The sequence below is a fragment of the Hyla sarda genome, chromosome 6, assembly GCF_029499605.1.
Source record: "Hyla sarda isolate aHylSar1 chromosome 6, aHylSar1.hap1, whole genome shotgun sequence".
In the NCBI taxonomy this organism is placed as follows: Eukaryota; Metazoa; Chordata; class Amphibia; order Anura; family Hylidae; genus Hyla; species Hyla sarda.
The window spans coordinates 90,569,128-90,586,468 of record NC_079194.1 but is presented as its reverse complement, the minus strand read 5'-3'; the positions used below and the strand labels follow the sequence as shown (position 1 = coordinate 90,586,468).

The 17,341-nt window shown below is 39.4% G+C and overlaps 3 protein-coding genes across 10 annotated transcripts in view; 1 reads left to right on the top strand and 2 right to left on the bottom strand.

Annotated features, from left to right (window-relative positions):
* Positions 1–17,341, top strand: part of ARHGEF3 (Rho guanine nucleotide exchange factor 3) — a 420,133-nt gene that overhangs the window by 172,519 nt on the left and 230,273 nt on the right. The gene's annotated exons all lie outside the window — the stretch shown is intronic.
* On the bottom strand, positions 1,575–6,257 carry LOC130275860 (uncharacterized). Of its 4 annotated transcripts, XM_056524423.1 has the most exons (3): positions 2,974–6,257; positions 2,822–2,901; positions 1,575–2,726 (listed from the first exon to the last, which is right to left on the bottom strand). In XM_056524423.1, the coding sequence occupies exon 1, from the start codon at positions 5,948–5,950 to the stop codon at positions 3,845–3,847; it is 2,106 nt and encodes a 701-aa protein (XP_056380398.1). In that variant the 5' UTR covers positions 5,951–6,257; the 3' UTR covers positions 1,575–2,726; positions 2,822–2,901; positions 2,974–3,844. The 4 variants fall into 4 exon arrangements, with proteins under 4 accessions (XP_056380398.1, XP_056380396.1, XP_056380395.1 ...); XM_056524421.1 differs by having other exon boundaries at positions 1,575–2,003; positions 2,399–6,257; XM_056524420.1 differs by having other exon boundaries at positions 1,575–2,508; positions 2,601–6,257.
* On the bottom strand, positions 6,384–11,805 carry LOC130275856 (uncharacterized). 4 transcript variants are annotated; one of them, XM_056524415.1, is made up of 3 exons: positions 8,522–11,805; positions 8,370–8,449; positions 6,384–8,274 (listed from the first exon to the last, which is right to left on the bottom strand). In XM_056524415.1, exon 1 carries the CDS (start codon positions 11,496–11,498, stop codon positions 9,393–9,395), a length of 2,106 nt encoding a protein of 701 aa, XP_056380390.1. In that variant the 5' UTR covers positions 11,499–11,805; the 3' UTR covers positions 6,384–8,274; positions 8,370–8,449; positions 8,522–9,392. The 4 variants fall into 4 exon arrangements, with proteins under 4 accessions (XP_056380390.1, XP_056380388.1, XP_056380387.1 ...); XM_056524413.1 differs by having other exon boundaries at positions 6,384–7,551; positions 7,947–11,805; XM_056524412.1 differs by having other exon boundaries at positions 6,384–8,056; positions 8,149–11,805.

The following is a 17,341-nucleotide window of genomic DNA, read 5'->3' as shown; positions in this document are numbered from 1 at the left end:
CTGAAAACTGGAATCATCTGTCTGTTGTAGAGTCAGATTTTCTTTTTTTTTGTCAACAGTTATCATTTGTGTCTTGGTTCTTTTTTATCTGACCACAGTGCTCTCTGCTGGCACCTCTGTCCAATTCAGGAACTATCCAGAGCAGGAGAGGTTTTCTATAGGGATTTCTACCTTCTCTTGACAGTTCCTGACATGGACAGAGGTTTCAGCAAAGAGGATTAAGCATTAAAGGGGTACTTCGGCCCTAATACATCTTATTCCCTATCCAAAGGATAAGATAAGATGCATGATCGTGGGGGTCCCGCGCAATCTGTCATTCCGCACCCACCTGTGTGAGCTCTCCGCAGCGCTGGAGGCTCTGAGTGTGCAGGGCCAGAGTATCGTGAGGTCATGACCCCGCCCCCGTGTGATGTCATGACCCCGCCCCCTCAATGCAAGTCTGGGAGGAGGCGTGACAGCCCTTTGGATAGGGGATAAGATGTATTAGGGCCGGAGTACCCCTTTAAGGGGGAGATTTATCAAAACCTGTGCAGTGGAAGAGTGGTGCAGTTGCCCATAGCAACCAATCCGATAGCTTTTTTCATTTTTAAAGAGCCCTGGGAAGAAAAATGAAAGAAAAGATCTGATTGGTTGCTGTGGGCAACTGCACCACTCATCCTCTGCACAGGTTTTGATAAATCTCCCCCTTAGATTTTTAAATAGAAGTCAATTACAAATCTGTATAACTTTTTGCCACCTGTTGATTTTTTTCCACCAGAGTACCTCTTTAAGGGTATATTCACAGGTACTATATTTGCTGTAGATTTTCTGCTGGTAATTCTATGAGAAATTTCACACCAGAAAATCTGTTGCTGAAAATTTGCAGCAAAATGTGGACATAAACATACCATGCTACATTCACACTATTATTTTGCCTTGGTTTTTCTGCAGCTGATTTTACCATTGACTTACCAGCAGAAAATAAGCAGAAAATCAGTTGCAGAAAGTCTGCAGCAAAATACGCACCTGTGAACATATTTTAAGGCTAGTGTCACGTGTAACATATCTTCTGCTGGTTTCCTGCAGCTGAAATTCTGCTTGAGGATTTTCTGTTGTGGAATTACGCAAGCGGATTATGTTGCCACCCATTGAAGTCAAGTGGAATTTCAGCTGCGGAAAACCCACAGCAGATAAGTTACATGTGCAAATTTGAAGCAGAGTTCAATCATTTAGTTTACATTTTAGGGATGCATTCACTGCAGCATCAAATATGCAGCAGAACCTGTACGTGTTAATACACTCTTAGGGTAGGGTCACACGTAGCTAATACGCTTATGCGTATTTCACACTGCACAAAATCGACTGCACAGTGAGAAATATGCTGTGTATTCTCCTATTGGCAGACACACAGGGCTGCCCAGTGGCAGCCCTGTGGGTGCAGTGAGGTTTGGAGGTGGGCCCAGTGCTCCGATGTGACTGTTTCTGCTCAAAGTAGCATACGCAGCAGATTTCCTTCTGCCCAATGTATTATGTAATTAATCTCACTGACAGTCAGACACAATGGTGTCCTATAGCTATTTTCTACCAGAATAACATTAAACCATGTAGCTAAAAATTCACAATTTTATTTGATCCTCGTAAAAAACCCAATAACAATAATACAAATAATTCGTATCAATACATAAAAAAGAATAAGCTCTCCTATGATGAACAACCGTATATCCCAACGCGTTTCCCCGTGTATCTTATGATATACAACGGTTCATCAGGGGATGGCAACAACAGTATACAAATATATACCTAATAAGCACCGAGACATGGAGGGACAATATGTATAGATAACGTACAACACATGGACAAAGGCATAGCTTAATGTACAATGGATAAAAGGACAATTAGAACTATACATATATTATAATACATCAAAGCAGGCACATATGTAATGCAAAGCACGTAAATGCAGATAGAAAATGGCAAGGCTTATTTGTGGCTTCATTTGAATATCCTCCGACTGATGTAGCAACCTGTAGCGGGAAGCAAAAAAAGGGGAGAACAAACAAAGAAGAATAGAAAGAAAGAAGACACAACATACCACATAAAACATAGCATTAGCTTTAGTACACAAATATTCCATTCTACATATATTTGCAAAGCAAGAATAATAAATATAATCACATCACATGCCAAAAGATATTGAGACATGAAAAAGTGTCAAGATTATAGTGTAGATAATGGATGTGTTGAAGATGATAACGAAGATGAGTAAGAAAGAAAACAGATAGGTACCTATTAATGACAAACCAGGTGCCAAAAAAGAGGAAAAATAAGGTAGATGAAAGTCCTTAATTTACACCAAACGTGGTCTCAAAAAGGCTCCCAAAGAAAAAACATAAAGACATATATATATATATGTCATTACCTCTAAGTAGCCAAGGACGAAATCACTGATAAAGTCACTGATAAAGTGAGGACCCTACGATAAGGGCTCCTCCATAGAAAAAGGGGGAAATAGGCTTAGTCAATGGCCCCCTAAAAATGGCAAATAATAATAATCATGATAAAGCCATACCAAATCTACCATATATATATATGGACCACCTCATTAGTAGTAAAACCTATACCTGGATTAAAGACCTGAAAATAGTTGCTTCCTTACTACAGATAACTCCAGACCGAAATTGTCCAATCACCAAGAACCTGGTTGACCCTCCAGTTTATTACGTAAAGAATTCAGATAATAATGCCACCTATACACAAACAGGGGAGGGGGAGGGAAATAACATCAGTACAGATGGTATATGCAAATGGTTCAATGTTACAACCCCAAGACCCTAATCCTCACCTAGGTAACGAAACCTCTATGATGTCCACAAAACCACAGTACAGTACCTAAGATGTCCAGCCATTATCCATGTGTAGTTACTGCAATAAATAACTAAACTGATTAACCTACTTCCTAACACCACAATAATTAATGCTCAGTCCACTGCTTACCCCCATGTCAAAATGCCATAGGCATGATACGTCCGTCTGCGACTGGCGATCCACGTCGCAGATGGCTAGATGTATCCCAGCCTCTGTCTTATATACCTCCACACTCGCGCGCATATCCGGGACGCCAAATGCGTCACTTCCGGTAGCCGCGTATCATGCGATAGCGTCTCTAAGGACGCCGTAACCAGATTAGGTCACATGATACTGGGTCATGTGATAACATCTCCAAGGACGCCGCAACCAAATCGGATCACGTGATGATAAAACACGTGACCCTTACGGCCATCACTGCACTGCACGTCCAGGATAGTTTAGTGAAGATAGGGGTGGGAGGGAAATTGAAAAGAAGGCTGGAAAGAAAGATAGTGCTATATAACAAATAAGCGCAGCACAGGAGAACTTAAATAAAGTACCGTATGTATAGATAAACAAAAAAGAAAGAGAGTACCAATATAAATCTAGATCATTGTATAACAAAATAAAGACTACATATCTTATTACACAATTACAGGGAATCATAAATACTTGAGAACAAATGATACATCCATATTATGTGTCAATTGTGACTACATAAACAGTATAATAACTTTTAAAGACTAACTGCTCAACCGAGCCAATGAAGTTAGGGGCATTTCTCGCAGTTTCATATAGTTTTTAAGTCCATTCTGTATTTTCTCACCAAAAACAAAGTGATTACGATATTATGGGTAATGTCTTTACTAAATGATAGTGATTTTTTTCAATAAAATTTTTTTTATTATATATAAACGGTAAGCAAGGAAGGCATCCCGTACCAATCGGGATCTCCTCCAAGACAAAAATTAGATAAATTGCAATGAGAGTTAATAAGGAGTGACAATGCTGTAATTAGCTACAAAAAGCAGCTATAAGTTAAACGTTCGTTTAGGCCAAATGGTGATACAGATCGCATCCTAAAGATCCATTCGGATTCTTTTTGTAGGATGCGTCTGTCCCATTCTCCTCCCCTAGGGGATTTCCGAATTACTTCCATAGCACAAAAGGAGATACATCTAGTGTCACCACCATGCTTTGCCCACATGTGTAGTGACACCGGAGTGTCTCTTCGATTTTGAATGTCACAAACATGTTCTCTAATCCTTTTCTTAAAGGACCTCTTAGTTTTGCCTATGTACTGGAGGGGGCATGTGCAGGTCCCTACATATATCACCCCTTCAGTATCACAATTGGCAAAATCTCTGATGGTGTATTCTCTTCCAGTCACTACACTAGTGAAGGACTTACTTTGCTGGATGTTGCTACATGCCCTGCATCGGCCACAACGAAAGGTACCAAGTGGTTTCCTATCCAGCCAAGTCCCTTGCCTGGTTGGTTCCACAAAGTGACTATGTACCAACCTATCCCTTATAGACCTACCCCTGCGAAATGTAATCATGGGGTAAGGAGAAACAATATCGTTAAGATCTTGATCACTTCGTAAAAGAGGCCAATACCTTTTCAGTATATTCTTTACCCTTTCTGATTGGTTATCATAGGTACCAATTAATCTAACAGAATTGTCCTCAATGGTCCTATTTTTCGGGGTTAGCAACTCTTTACGTTCTGATGTTAAGGCCCTATTGAAGGATGTAAACAACACATCCGAGGGGTAGCCCCGTTCAACGAACCTATCCCTCAGATCCCTTGCCTGATTGTTGAAACCTTCCATCGACGAACAGTTCCTACGTATCCGCAGGAATTGTCCAGTGGGGATACCTTTTTTAAGGGGTATAGGATGGAAACTGTCCCATCTAAGTAGGCTGTTCGTCGATGTAGGTTTCCTAAAGGTACTCGTCTCCAACAAACCATTCTCTCCTCTTCTAATTAGTACATCCAGAAATGGTAATTCGTCCCTGTCAATCTCGAACGTAAACTTAAGACCAAGGGGGTTGTGATTTAAACCCTCTACAAATTCCTTAAATAGATTTTCACTTCCGGACCATACTACGAACACGTCATCAATATATCTACCCCAATAAATTAAATGTGGGTTCCACTTACTATCCTCCTCCCCAAAAACTATGGTACTCTCCCACCAGCCCAGGGTAAGGTTTGCATACGAGGGAGCCACTGGGCTCCCCATGGCTGTACCCCTGAGCTGGTGGTAGTACCGAGAATCAAAAATAAAATAATTATGGGTTAGAAGAAATTCCAATAGTTGGATGACATATTCGCTATGGGTCCGGAAGTGAATGCCCCTAGTTTGTAGATAGTACGAGACAGCCCTCAGTCCATCTACATGTCGAATGGAACTGTAGAGGGCCTCTACATCTATCGATGCTAGAAGCATGTCTGAGTCAAGTTGTATACCATCAATTTTTTGTAGAAGGTCACTAGTGTCTCTTATATATGATGGTAAAGAGGACACAAATTCTCTCAATATCTGATCTAGGTATATACCTAGTTTTTGAGTAATTGAATTTACTCCTGAGACTATGGGTCGCCCCTTCAGGGGCATAACCCCTTTATGTATTTTTGGAAGCGCATAAAAAGTGGGAATCTGGGGGTCAACCGGACACATGTACTTACATTCTTGATCAGAAATCAAATGGTCATCTAGACCCCTAATAAGGAGTTTCTCAAGTTCTTCCTTAAAGGAGTTAGTAGGATCTCTTCCAATAATCCGATAGGATTCACGATCCTGCAATAGTGTTAGTGTCATTTCCTTATAACCACATGTGTCCATGACCACCAGATTCCCACCTTTATCCGATGGTTTAATTGTAATCCTAGAATCACGCTCTAGTTGTTTTAAAGCCGTCAACTCTCTATCCGATAGGTTAGAGGGAATTTGTTCATTCCATGAGGGTATTCTTTCAATTTCTCTAGTTACCATATCAAGGAATACATCCAAATTAGATGATTCTATAGGGGGGGGCATTTTCGTGCTTTTGCACCTCAAATTAGTGAATGGTCCTTGACCCATAACCCTATCATTTTCACTCAAGAGACTTGTCATCGTTCTAACATAGGGTAAATCCTCATCAGCAATTCCCAATTGTTGGCTAGTTTCCCGGTCACTAGTCTTAAAGGATTTTCTCCATTTGAGTTTTCTTATAAACAGATTTATATCCTTAACCCAGTTAAAGGCCTTAAATTGTGTGACTGGGACAAATCCTAAGCCTTTAGAAAGGACTGAGACCTCGGAAACTGATAAATGTCTACTCGATAGATTAATTACTTGGTTTTCTGCTGGCTTTGTGGGTATGGTCTCTCCCGAAGGCCATAAGTCATTTCCCTCCCCTCTAAAAAAGAAGAAGAGGAAGTGGAAGAGGAAGGAACAGACGAGGAAGAGCGAGAGGGACCATAACCTCCCCCCCCTCTTCTCCCTCTCCCTCCCCCCCTCCTGCCCCTCCATCCCCCACCCCCCCCCTCCTCTTTGGCCTCGCACAGTCTTAGGCCTACCTTGTGGAGAGAGAAAAGGCCGTACAAAATCACCCCTTCTTTCAGAATCAGATGATTCTAGATCCGATGTTGATGCCTCCGTTGGAGGATATTCCCCTACTGTCTTTTCCTGAAAGACAAAAGCTCTTTTTTCACGAAATTCAGAGAGATCACGTATAAACTGTTTATGTTTACGATTTTTCAATAAGGTATAGAATTTATCAACTAGGCTCTCCAATACAGCTTCCCTACGAGTAAATTCCGGATCTGTCTTGAACCTCAAAATAGCGTCAATAGATTCTTTTAGACGCTTACTTGAATTATCAAGAGCGATTCGTTCCTCATCCAAGAGGATATTCATGAAACGGAAGGAGCTTGCTAGAGCTTCTTGTTCCCACTTTTTTAACAAATTATCAGTTCGTGATCTCTCCGCAGGTAAGATATTGACCCTTAACCCTTTTGGAACAATATTGTTTTTTAGATAGTGTTCTAGTGACTGTACTTCCCAAAATGATTTGAGATTATCTTTATATATTTCATATAACTCCCTAAATAATGATTTTAGAGATACAGTATCATTGTCACCCTTATCACTCTCTTGTTCAGAAAAGACATCAGCAGCATCAGCCGCCCATTTATGTAAATTTAAAGACCCTGCGAGATAGCCTTCCATAATATTATCAAAAATTAATCTCACTGACAGTCAGACACAATGGTGTCCTATAGCTATTTTCTACCAGAATAACATTAAACCATGTAGCTAAAAATTCACAATTTTATTTGATCCTCGTAAAAAACCCAATAACAATAATACAAATAATTCGTATCAATACATAAAAAAGAATAAGCTCTCCTATGATGAACAACCGTATATCCCAACGCGTTTCCCCGTGTATCTTATGATATACAACGGTTCATCAGGGGATGGCAACAACAGTATACAAATATATACCTAATAAGCACCGAGACATGGAGGGACAATATGTATAGATAACGTACAACACATGGACAAAGGCATAGCTTAATGTACAATGGATAAAAGGACAATTAGAACTATACATATATTATAATACATCAAAGCAGGCACATATGTAATGCAAAGCACGTAAATGCAGATAGAAAATGGCAAGGCTTATTTGTGGCTTCATTTGAATATCCTCCGACTGATGTAGCAACCTGTAGCGGGAAGCAAAAAAAGGGGAGAACAAACAAAGAAGAATAGAAAGAAAGAAGACACAACATACCACATAAAACATAGCATTAGCTTTAGTACACAAATATTCCATTCTACATATATTTGCAAAGCAAGAATAATAAATATAATCACATCACATGCCAAAAGATATTGAGACATGAAAAAGTGTCAAGATTATAGTGTAGATAATGGATGTGTTGAAGATGATAACGAAGATGAGTAAGAAAGAAAACAGATAGGTACCTATTAATGACAAACCAGGTGCCAAAAAAGAGGAAAAATAAGGTAGATGAAAGTCCTTAATTTACACCAAACGTGGTCTCAAAAAGGCTCCCAAAGAAAAAACATAAAGACATATATATATATATGTCATTACCTCTAAGTAGCCAAGGACGAAATCACTGATAAAGTCACTGATAAAGTGAGGACCCTACGATAAGGGCTCCTCCATAGAAAAAGGGGGAAATAGGCTTAGTCAATGGCCCCCTAAAAATGGCAAATAATAATAATCATGATAAAGCCATACCAAATCTACCATATATATATATGGACCACCTCATTAGTAGTAAAACCTATACCTGGATTAAAGACCTGAAAATAGTTGCTTCCTTACTACAGATAACTCCAGACCGAAATTGTCCAATCACCAAGAACCTGGTTGACCCTCCAGTTTATTACGTAAAGAATTCAGATAATAATGCCACCTATACACAAACAGGGGAGGGGGAGGGAAATAACATCAGTACAGATGGTATATGCAAATGGTTCAATGTTACAACCCCAAGACCCTAATCCTCACCTAGGTAACGAAACCTCTATGATGTCCACAAAACCACAGTACAGTACCTAAGATGTCCAGCCATTATCCATGTGTAGTTACTGCAATAAATAACTAAACTGATTAACCTACTTCCTAACACCACAATAATTAATGCTCAGTCCACTGCTTACCCCCATGTCAAAATGCCATAGGCATGATACGTCCGTCTGCGACTGGCGATCCACGTCGCAGATGGCTAGATGTATCCCAGCCTCTGTCTTATATACCTCCACACTCGCGCGCATATCCGGGACGCCAAATGCGTCACTTCCGGTAGCCGCGTATCATGCGATAGCGTCTCTAAGGACGCCGTAACCAGATTAGGTCACATGATACTGGGTCATGTGATAACATCTCCAAGGACGCCGCAACCAAATCGGATCACGTGATGATAAAACACGTGACCCTTACGGCCATCACTGCACTGCACGTCCAGGATAGTTTAGTGAAGATAGGGGTGGGAGGGAAATTGAAAAGAAGGCTGGAAAGAAAGATAGTGCTATATAACAAATAAGCGCAGCACAGGAGAACTTAAATAAAGTACCGTATGTATAGATAAACAAAAAAGAAAGAGAGTACCAATATAAATCTAGATCATTGTATAACAAAATAAAGACTACATATCTTATTACACAATTACAGGGAATCATAAATACTTGAGAACAAATGATACATCCATATTATGTGTCAATTGTGACTACATAAACAGTATAATAACTTTTAAAGACTAACTGCTCAACCGAGCCAATGAAGTTAGGGGCATTTCTCGCAGTTTCATATAGTTTTTAAGTCCATTCTGTATTTTCTCACCAAAAACAAAGTGATTACGATATTATGGGTAATGTCTTTACTAAATGATAGTGATTTTTTTCAATAAAATTTTTTTTATTATATATAAACGGTAAGCAAGGAAGGCATCCCGTACCAATCGGGATCTCCTCCAAGACAAAAATTAGATAAATTGCAATGAGAGTTAATAAGGAGTGACAATGCTGTAATTAGCTACAAAAAGCAGCTATAAGTTAAACGTTCGTTTAGGCCAAATGGTGATACAGATCGCATCCTAAAGATCCATTCGGATTCTTTTTGTAGGATGCGTCTGTCCCATTCTCCTCCCCTAGGGGATTTCCGAATTACTTCCATAGCACAAAAGGAGATACATCTAGTGTCACCACCATGCTTTGCCCACATGTGTAGTGACACCGGAGTGTCTCTTCGATTTTGAATGTCACAAACATGTTCTCTAATCCTTTTCTTAAAGGACCTCTTAGTTTTGCCTATGTACTGGAGGGGGCATGTGCAGGTCCCTACATATATCACCCCTTCAGTATCACAATTGGCAAAATCTCTGATGGTGTATTCTCTTCCAGTCACTACACTAGTGAAGGACTTACTTTGCTGGATGTTGCTACATGCCCTGCATCGGCCACAACGAAAGGTACCAAGTGGTTTCCTATCCAGCCAAGTCCCTTGCCTGGTTGGTTCCACAAAGTGACTATGTACCAACCTATCCCTTATAGACCTACCCCTGCGAAATGTAATCATGGGGTAAGGAGAAACAATATCGTTAAGATCTTGATCACTTCGTAAAAGAGGCCAATACCTTTTCAGTATATTCTTTACCCTTTCTGATTGGTTATCATAGGTACCAATTAATCTAACAGAATTGTCCTCAATGGTCCTATTTTTCGGGGTTAGCAACTCTTTACGTTCTGATGTTAAGGCCCTATTGAAGGATGTAAACAACACATCCGAGGGGTAGCCCCGTTCAACGAACCTATCCCTCAGATCCCTTGCCTGATTGTTGAAACCTTCCATCGACGAACAGTTCCTACGTATCCGCAGGAATTGTCCAGTGGGGATACCTTTTTTAAGGGGTATAGGATGGAAACTGTCCCATCTAAGTAGGCTGTTCGTCGATGTAGGTTTCCTAAAGGTACTCGTCTCCAACAAACCATTCTCTCCTCTTCTAATTAGTACATCCAGAAATGGTAATTCGTCCCTGTCAATCTCGAACGTAAACTTAAGACCAAGGGGGTTGTGATTTAAACCCTCTACAAATTCCTTAAATAGATTTTCACTTCCGGACCATACTACGAACACGTCATCAATATATCTACCCCAATAAATTAAATGTGGGTTCCACTTACTATCCTCCTCCCCAAAAACTATGGTACTCTCCCACCAGCCCAGGGTAAGGTTTGCATACGAGGGAGCCACTGGGCTCCCCATGGCTGTACCCCTGAGCTGGTGGTAGTACCGAGAATCAAAAATAAAATAATTATGGGTTAGAAGAAATTCCAATAGTTGGATGACATATTCGCTATGGGTCCGGAAGTGAATGCCCCTAGTTTGTAGATAGTACGAGACAGCCCTCAGTCCATCTACATGTCGAATGGAACTGTAGAGGGCCTCTACATCTATCGATGCTAGAAGCATGTCTGAGTCAAGTTGTATACCATCAATTTTTTGTAGAAGGTCACTAGTGTCTCTTATATATGATGGTAAAGAGGACACAAATTCTCTCAATATCTGATCTAGGTATATACCTAGTTTTTGAGTAATTGAATTTACTCCTGAGACTATGGGTCGCCCCTTCAGGGGCATAACCCCTTTATGTATTTTTGGAAGCGCATAAAAAGTGGGAATCTGGGGGTCAACCGGACACATGTACTTACATTCTTGATCAGAAATCAAATGGTCATCTAGACCCCTAATAAGGAGTTTCTCAAGTTCTTCCTTAAAGGAGTTAGTAGGATCTCTTCCAATAATCCGATAGGATTCACGATCCTGCAATAGTGTTAGTGTCATTTCCTTATAACCACATGTGTCCATGACCACCAGATTCCCACCTTTATCCGATGGTTTAATTGTAATCCTAGAATCACGCTCTAGTTGTTTTAAAGCCGTCAACTCTCTATCCGATAGGTTAGAGGGAATTTGTTCATTCCATGAGGGTATTCTTTCAATTTCTCTAGTTACCATATCAAGGAATACATCCAAATTAGATGATTCTATAGGGGGGGGCATTTTCGTGCTTTTGCACCTCAAATTAGTGAATGGTCCTTGACCCATAACCCTATCATTTTCACTCAAGAGACTTGTCATCGTTCTAACATAGGGTAAATCCTCATCAGCAATTCCCAATTGTTGGCTAGTTTCCCGGTCACTAGTCTTAAAGGATTTTCTCCATTTGAGTTTTCTTATAAACAGATTTATATCCTTAACCCAGTTAAAGGCCTTAAATTGTGTGACTGGGACAAATCCTAAGCCTTTAGAAAGGACTGAGACCTCGGAAACTGATAAATGTCTACTCGATAGATTAATTACTTGGTTTTCTGCTGGCTTTGTGGGTATGGTCTCTCCCGAAGGCCATAAGTCATTTCCCTCCCCTCTAAAAAAGAAGAAGAGGAAGTGGAAGAGGAAGGAACAGACGAGGAAGAGCGAGAGGGACCATAACCTCCCCCCCCTCTTCTCCCTCTCCCTCCCCCCCTCCTGCCCCTCCATCCCCCACCCCCCCCTCCTCTTTGGCCTCGCACAGTCTTAGGCCTACCTTGTGGAGAGAGAAAAGGCCGTACAAAATCACCCCTTCTTTCAGAATCAGATGATTCTAGATCCGATGTTGATGCCTCCGTTGGAGGATATTCCCCTACTGTCTTTTCCTGAAAGACAAAAGCTCTTTTTTCACGAAATTCAGAGAGATCACGTATAAACTGTTTATGTTTACGATTTTTCAATAAGGTATAGAATTTATCAACTAGGCTCTCCAATACAGCTTCCCTACGAGTAAATTCCGGATCTGTCTTGAACCTCAAAATAGCGTCAATAGATTCTTTTAGACGCTTACTTGAATTATCAAGAGCGATTCGTTCCTCATCCAAGAGGATATTCATGAAACGGAAGGAGCTTGCTAGAGCTTCTTGTTCCCACTTTTTTAACAAATTATCAGTTCGTGATCTCTCCGCAGGTAAGATATTGACCCTTAACCCTTTTGGAACAATATTGTTTTTTAGATAGTGTTCTAGTGACTGTACTTCCCAAAATGATTTGAGATTATCTTTATATATTTCATATAACTCCCTAAATAATGATTTTAGAGATACAGTATCATTGTCACCCTTATCACTCTCTTGTTCAGAAAAGACATCAGCAGCATCAGCCGCCCATTTATGTAAATTTAAAGACCCTGCGAGATAGCCTTCCATAATATTATCAAAAATTAATCTCACTGACAGTCAGACACAATGGTGTCCTATAGCTATTTTCTACCAGAATAACATTAAACCATGTAGCTAAAAATTCACAATTTTATTTGATCCTCGTAAAAAACCCAATAACAATAATACAAATAATTCGTATCAATACATAAAAAAGAATAAGCTCTCCTATGATGAACAACCGTATATCCCAACGCGTTTCCCCGTGTATCTTATGATATACAACGGTTCATCAGGGGATGGCAACAACAGTATACAAATATATACCTAATAAGCACCGAGACATGGAGGGACAATATGTATAGATAACGTACAACACATGGACAAAGGCATAGCTTAATGTACAATGGATAAAAGGACAATTAGAACTATACATATATTATAATACATCAAAGCAGGCACATATGTAATGCAAAGCACGTAAATGCAGATAGAAAATGGCAAGGCTTATTTGTGGCTTCATTTGAATATCCTCCGACTGATGTAGCAACCTGTAGCGGGAAGCAAAAAAAGGGGAGAACAAACAAAGAAGAATAGAAAGAAAGAAGACACAACATACCACATAAAACATAGCATTAGCTTTAGTACACAAATATTCCATTCTACATATATTTGCAAAGCAAGAATAATAAATATAATCACATCACATGCCAAAAGATATTGAGACATGAAAAAGTGTCAAGATTATAGTGTAGATAATGGATGTGTTGAAGATGATAACGAAGATGAGTAAGAAAGAAAACAGATAGGTACCTATTAATGACAAACCAGGTGCCAAAAAAGAGGAAAAATAAGGTAGATGAAAGTCCTTAATTTACACCAAACGTGGTCTCAAAAAGGCTCCCAAAGAAAAAACATAAAGACATATATATATATATGTCATTACCTCTAAGTAGCCAAGGACGAAATCACTGATAAAGTCACTGATAAAGTGAGGACCCTACGATAAGGGCTCCTCCATAGAAAAAGGGGGAAATAGGCTTAGTCAATGGCCCCCTAAAAATGGCAAATAATAATAATCATGATAAAGCCATACCAAATCTACCATATATATATATGGACCACCTCATTAGTAGTAAAACCTATACCTGGATTAAAGACCTGAAAATAGTTGCTTCCTTACTACAGATAACTCCAGACCGAAATTGTCCAATCACCAAGAACCTGGTTGACCCTCCAGTTTATTACGTAAAGAATTCAGATAATAATGCCACCTATACACAAACAGGGGAGGGGGAGGGAAATAACATCAGTACAGATGGTATATGCAAATGGTTCAATGTTACAACCCCAAGACCCTAATCCTCACCTAGGTAACGAAACCTCTATGATGTCCACAAAACCACAGTACAGTACCTAAGATGTCCAGCCATTATCCATGTGTAGTTACTGCAATAAATAACTAAACTGATTAACCTACTTCCTAACACCACAATAATTAATGCTCAGTCCACTGCTTACCCCCATGTCAAAATGCCATAGGCATGATACGTCCGTCTGCGACTGGCGATCCACGTCGCAGATGGCTAGATGTATCCCAGCCTCTGTCTTATATACCTCCACACTCGCGCGCATATCCGGGACGCCAAATGCGTCACTTCCGGTAGCCGCGTATCATGCGATAGCGTCTCTAAGGACGCCGTAACCAGATTAGGTCACATGATACTGGGTCATGTGATAACATCTCCAAGGACGCCGCAACCAAATCGGATCACGTGATGATAAAACACGTGACCCTTACGGCCATCACTGCACTGCACGTCCAGGATAGTTTAGTGAAGATAGGGGTGGGAGGGAAATTGAAAAGAAGGCTGGAAAGAAAGATAGTGCTATATAACAAATAAGCGCAGCACAGGAGAACTTAAATAAAGTACCGTATGTATAGATAAACAAAAAAGAAAGAGAGTACCAATATAAATCTAGATCATTGTATAACAAAATAAAGACTACATATCTTATTACACAATTACAGGGAATCATAAATACTTGAGAACAAATGATACATCCATATTATGTGTCAATTGTGACTACATAAACAGTATAATAACTTTTAAAGACTAACTGCTCAACCGAGCCAATGAAGTTAGGGGCATTTCTCGCAGTTTCATATAGTTTTTAAGTCCATTCTGTATTTTCTCACCAAAAACAAAGTGATTACGATATTATGGGTAATGTCTTTACTAAATGATAGTGATTTTTTTCAATAAAATTTTTTTTATTATATATAAACGGTAAGCAAGGAAGGCATCCCGTACCAATCGGGATCTCCTCCAAGACAAAAATTAGATAAATTGCAATGAGAGTTAATAAGGAGTGACAATGCTGTAATTAGCTACAAAAAGCAGCTATAAGTTAAACGTTCATTTAGGCCAAATGGTGATACAGATCGCATCCTAAAGATCCATTCGGATTCTTTTTGTAGGATGCGTCTGTCCCATTCTCCTCCCCTAGGGGATTTCCGAATTACTTCCATAGCACAAAAGGAGATACATCTAGTGTCACCACCATGCTTTGCCCACATGTGTAGTGACACCGGAGTGTCTCTTCGATTTTGAATGTCACAAACATGTTCTCTAATCCTTTTCTTAAAGGACCTCTTAGTTTTGCCTATGTACTGGAGGGGGCATGTGCAGAAGTAGGTTAATCAGTTTAGTTATTTATTGCAGTAACTACACATGGATAATGGCTGGACATCTTAGGTACTGTACTGTGGTTTTGTGGACATCATAGAGGTTTCGTTACCTAGGTGAGGATTAGGGTCTTGGGGTTGTAACATTGAACCATTTGCATATACCATCTGTACTGATGTTATTTCCCTCCCCCTCCCCTGTTTGTGTATAGGTGGCATTATTATCTGAATTCTTTACGTAATAAACTGGAGGGTCAACCAGGTTCTTGGTGATTGGACAATTTCGGTCTGGAGTTATCTGTAGTAAGGAAGCAACTATTTTCAGGTCTTTAATCCAGGTATAGGTTTTACTACTAATGAGGTGGTCCATATATATATATGGTAGATTTGGTATGGCTTTATCATGATTATTATTATTTGCCATTTTTAGGGGGCCATTGACTAAGCCTATTTCCCCCTTTTTCTATGGAGGAGCCCTTATCGTAGGGTCCTCACTTTATCAGTGACTTTATCAGTGATTTCGTCCTTGGCTACTTAGAGGTAATGACATATATATATATATGTCTTTATGTTTTTTCTTTGGGAGCCTTTTTGAGACCACGTTTGGTGTAAATTAAGGACTTTCATCTACCTTATTTTTCCTCTTTTTTGGCACCTGGTTTGTCATTAATAGGTACCTATCTGTTTTCTTTCTTACTCATCTTCGTTATCATCTTCAACACATCCATTATCTACACTATAATCTTGACACTTTTTCATGTCTCAATATCTTTTGGCATGTGATGTGATTATATTTATTATTCTTGCTTTGCAAATATATGTAGAATGGAATATTTGTGTACTAAAGCTAATGCTATGTTTTATGTGGTATGTTGTGTCTTCTTTCTTTCTATTCTTCTTTGTTTGTTCTCCCCTTTTTTTGCTTCCCGCTACAGGTTGCTACATCAGTCGGAGGATATTCAAATGAAGCCACAAATAAGCCTTGCCATTTTCTATCTGCATTTACGTGCTTTGCATTACATATGTGCCTGCTTTGATGTATTATAATATATGTATAGTTCTAATTGTCCTTTTATCCATTGTACATTAAGCTATGCCTTTGTCCATGTGTTGTACGTTATCTATACATATTGTCCCTCCATGTCTCGGTGCTTATTAGGTATATATTTGTATACTGTTGTTGCCATCCCCTGATGAACCGTTGTATATCATAAGATACACGGGGAAACGCGTTGGGATATACGGTTGTTCATCATAGGAGAGCTTATTCTTTTTTATGTATTGATACGAATTATTTGTATTATTGTTATTGGGTTTTTTACGAGGATCAAATAAAATTGTGAATTTTTAGCTACATGGTTTAATGTTATTCTGGTAGAAAATAGCTATAGGACACCATTGTGTCTGACTGTCAGTGAGATTAATTTTTGATAATATTATGGAAGGCTATCTCGCAGGGTCTTTAAATTTACATAAATGGGCGGCTGATGCTGCTGATGTCTTTTCTGAACAAGAGAGTGATAAGGGTGACAATGATACTGTATCTCTAAAATCATTATTTAGGGAGTTATATGAAATATATAAAGATAATCTCAAATCATTTTGGGAAGTACAGTCACTAGAACACTATCTAAAAAACAATATTGTTCCAAAAGGGTTAAGGGTCAATATCTTACCTGCGGAGAGATCACGAACTGATAATTTGTTAAAAAAGTGGGAACAAGAAGCTCTAGCAAGCTCCTTCCGTTTCATGAATATCCTCTTGGATGAGGAACGAATCGCTCTTGATAATTCAAGTAAGCGTCTAAAAGAATCTATTGACGCTATTTTGAGGTTCAAGACAGATCCGGAATTTACTCGTAGGGAAGCTGTATTGGAGAGCCTAGTTGATAAATTCTATACCTTATTGAAAAATCGTAAACATAAACAGTTTATACGTGATCTCTCTGAATTTCGTGAAAAAAGAGCTTTTGTCTTTCAGGAAAAGACAGTAGGGGAATATCCTCCAACGGAGGCATCAACATCGGATCTAGAATCATCTGATTCTGAAAGAAGGGGTGATTTTGTACGGCCTTTTCTCTCTCCACAAGGTAGGCCTAAGACTG

Excerpts from the sequence above, each read along its gene's own strand:
- LOC130275860 (XM_056524421.1), bottom strand. The coding sequence starts at position 5,950 with ATGACAAGTCTCTTGAGTGAAAATGATAGGGTTATGGGTCAAGGACCA.
- LOC130275856 (XM_056524413.1), bottom strand. The coding sequence starts at position 11,498 with ATGACAAGTCTCTTGAGTGAAAATGATAGGGTTATGGGTCAAGGACCA.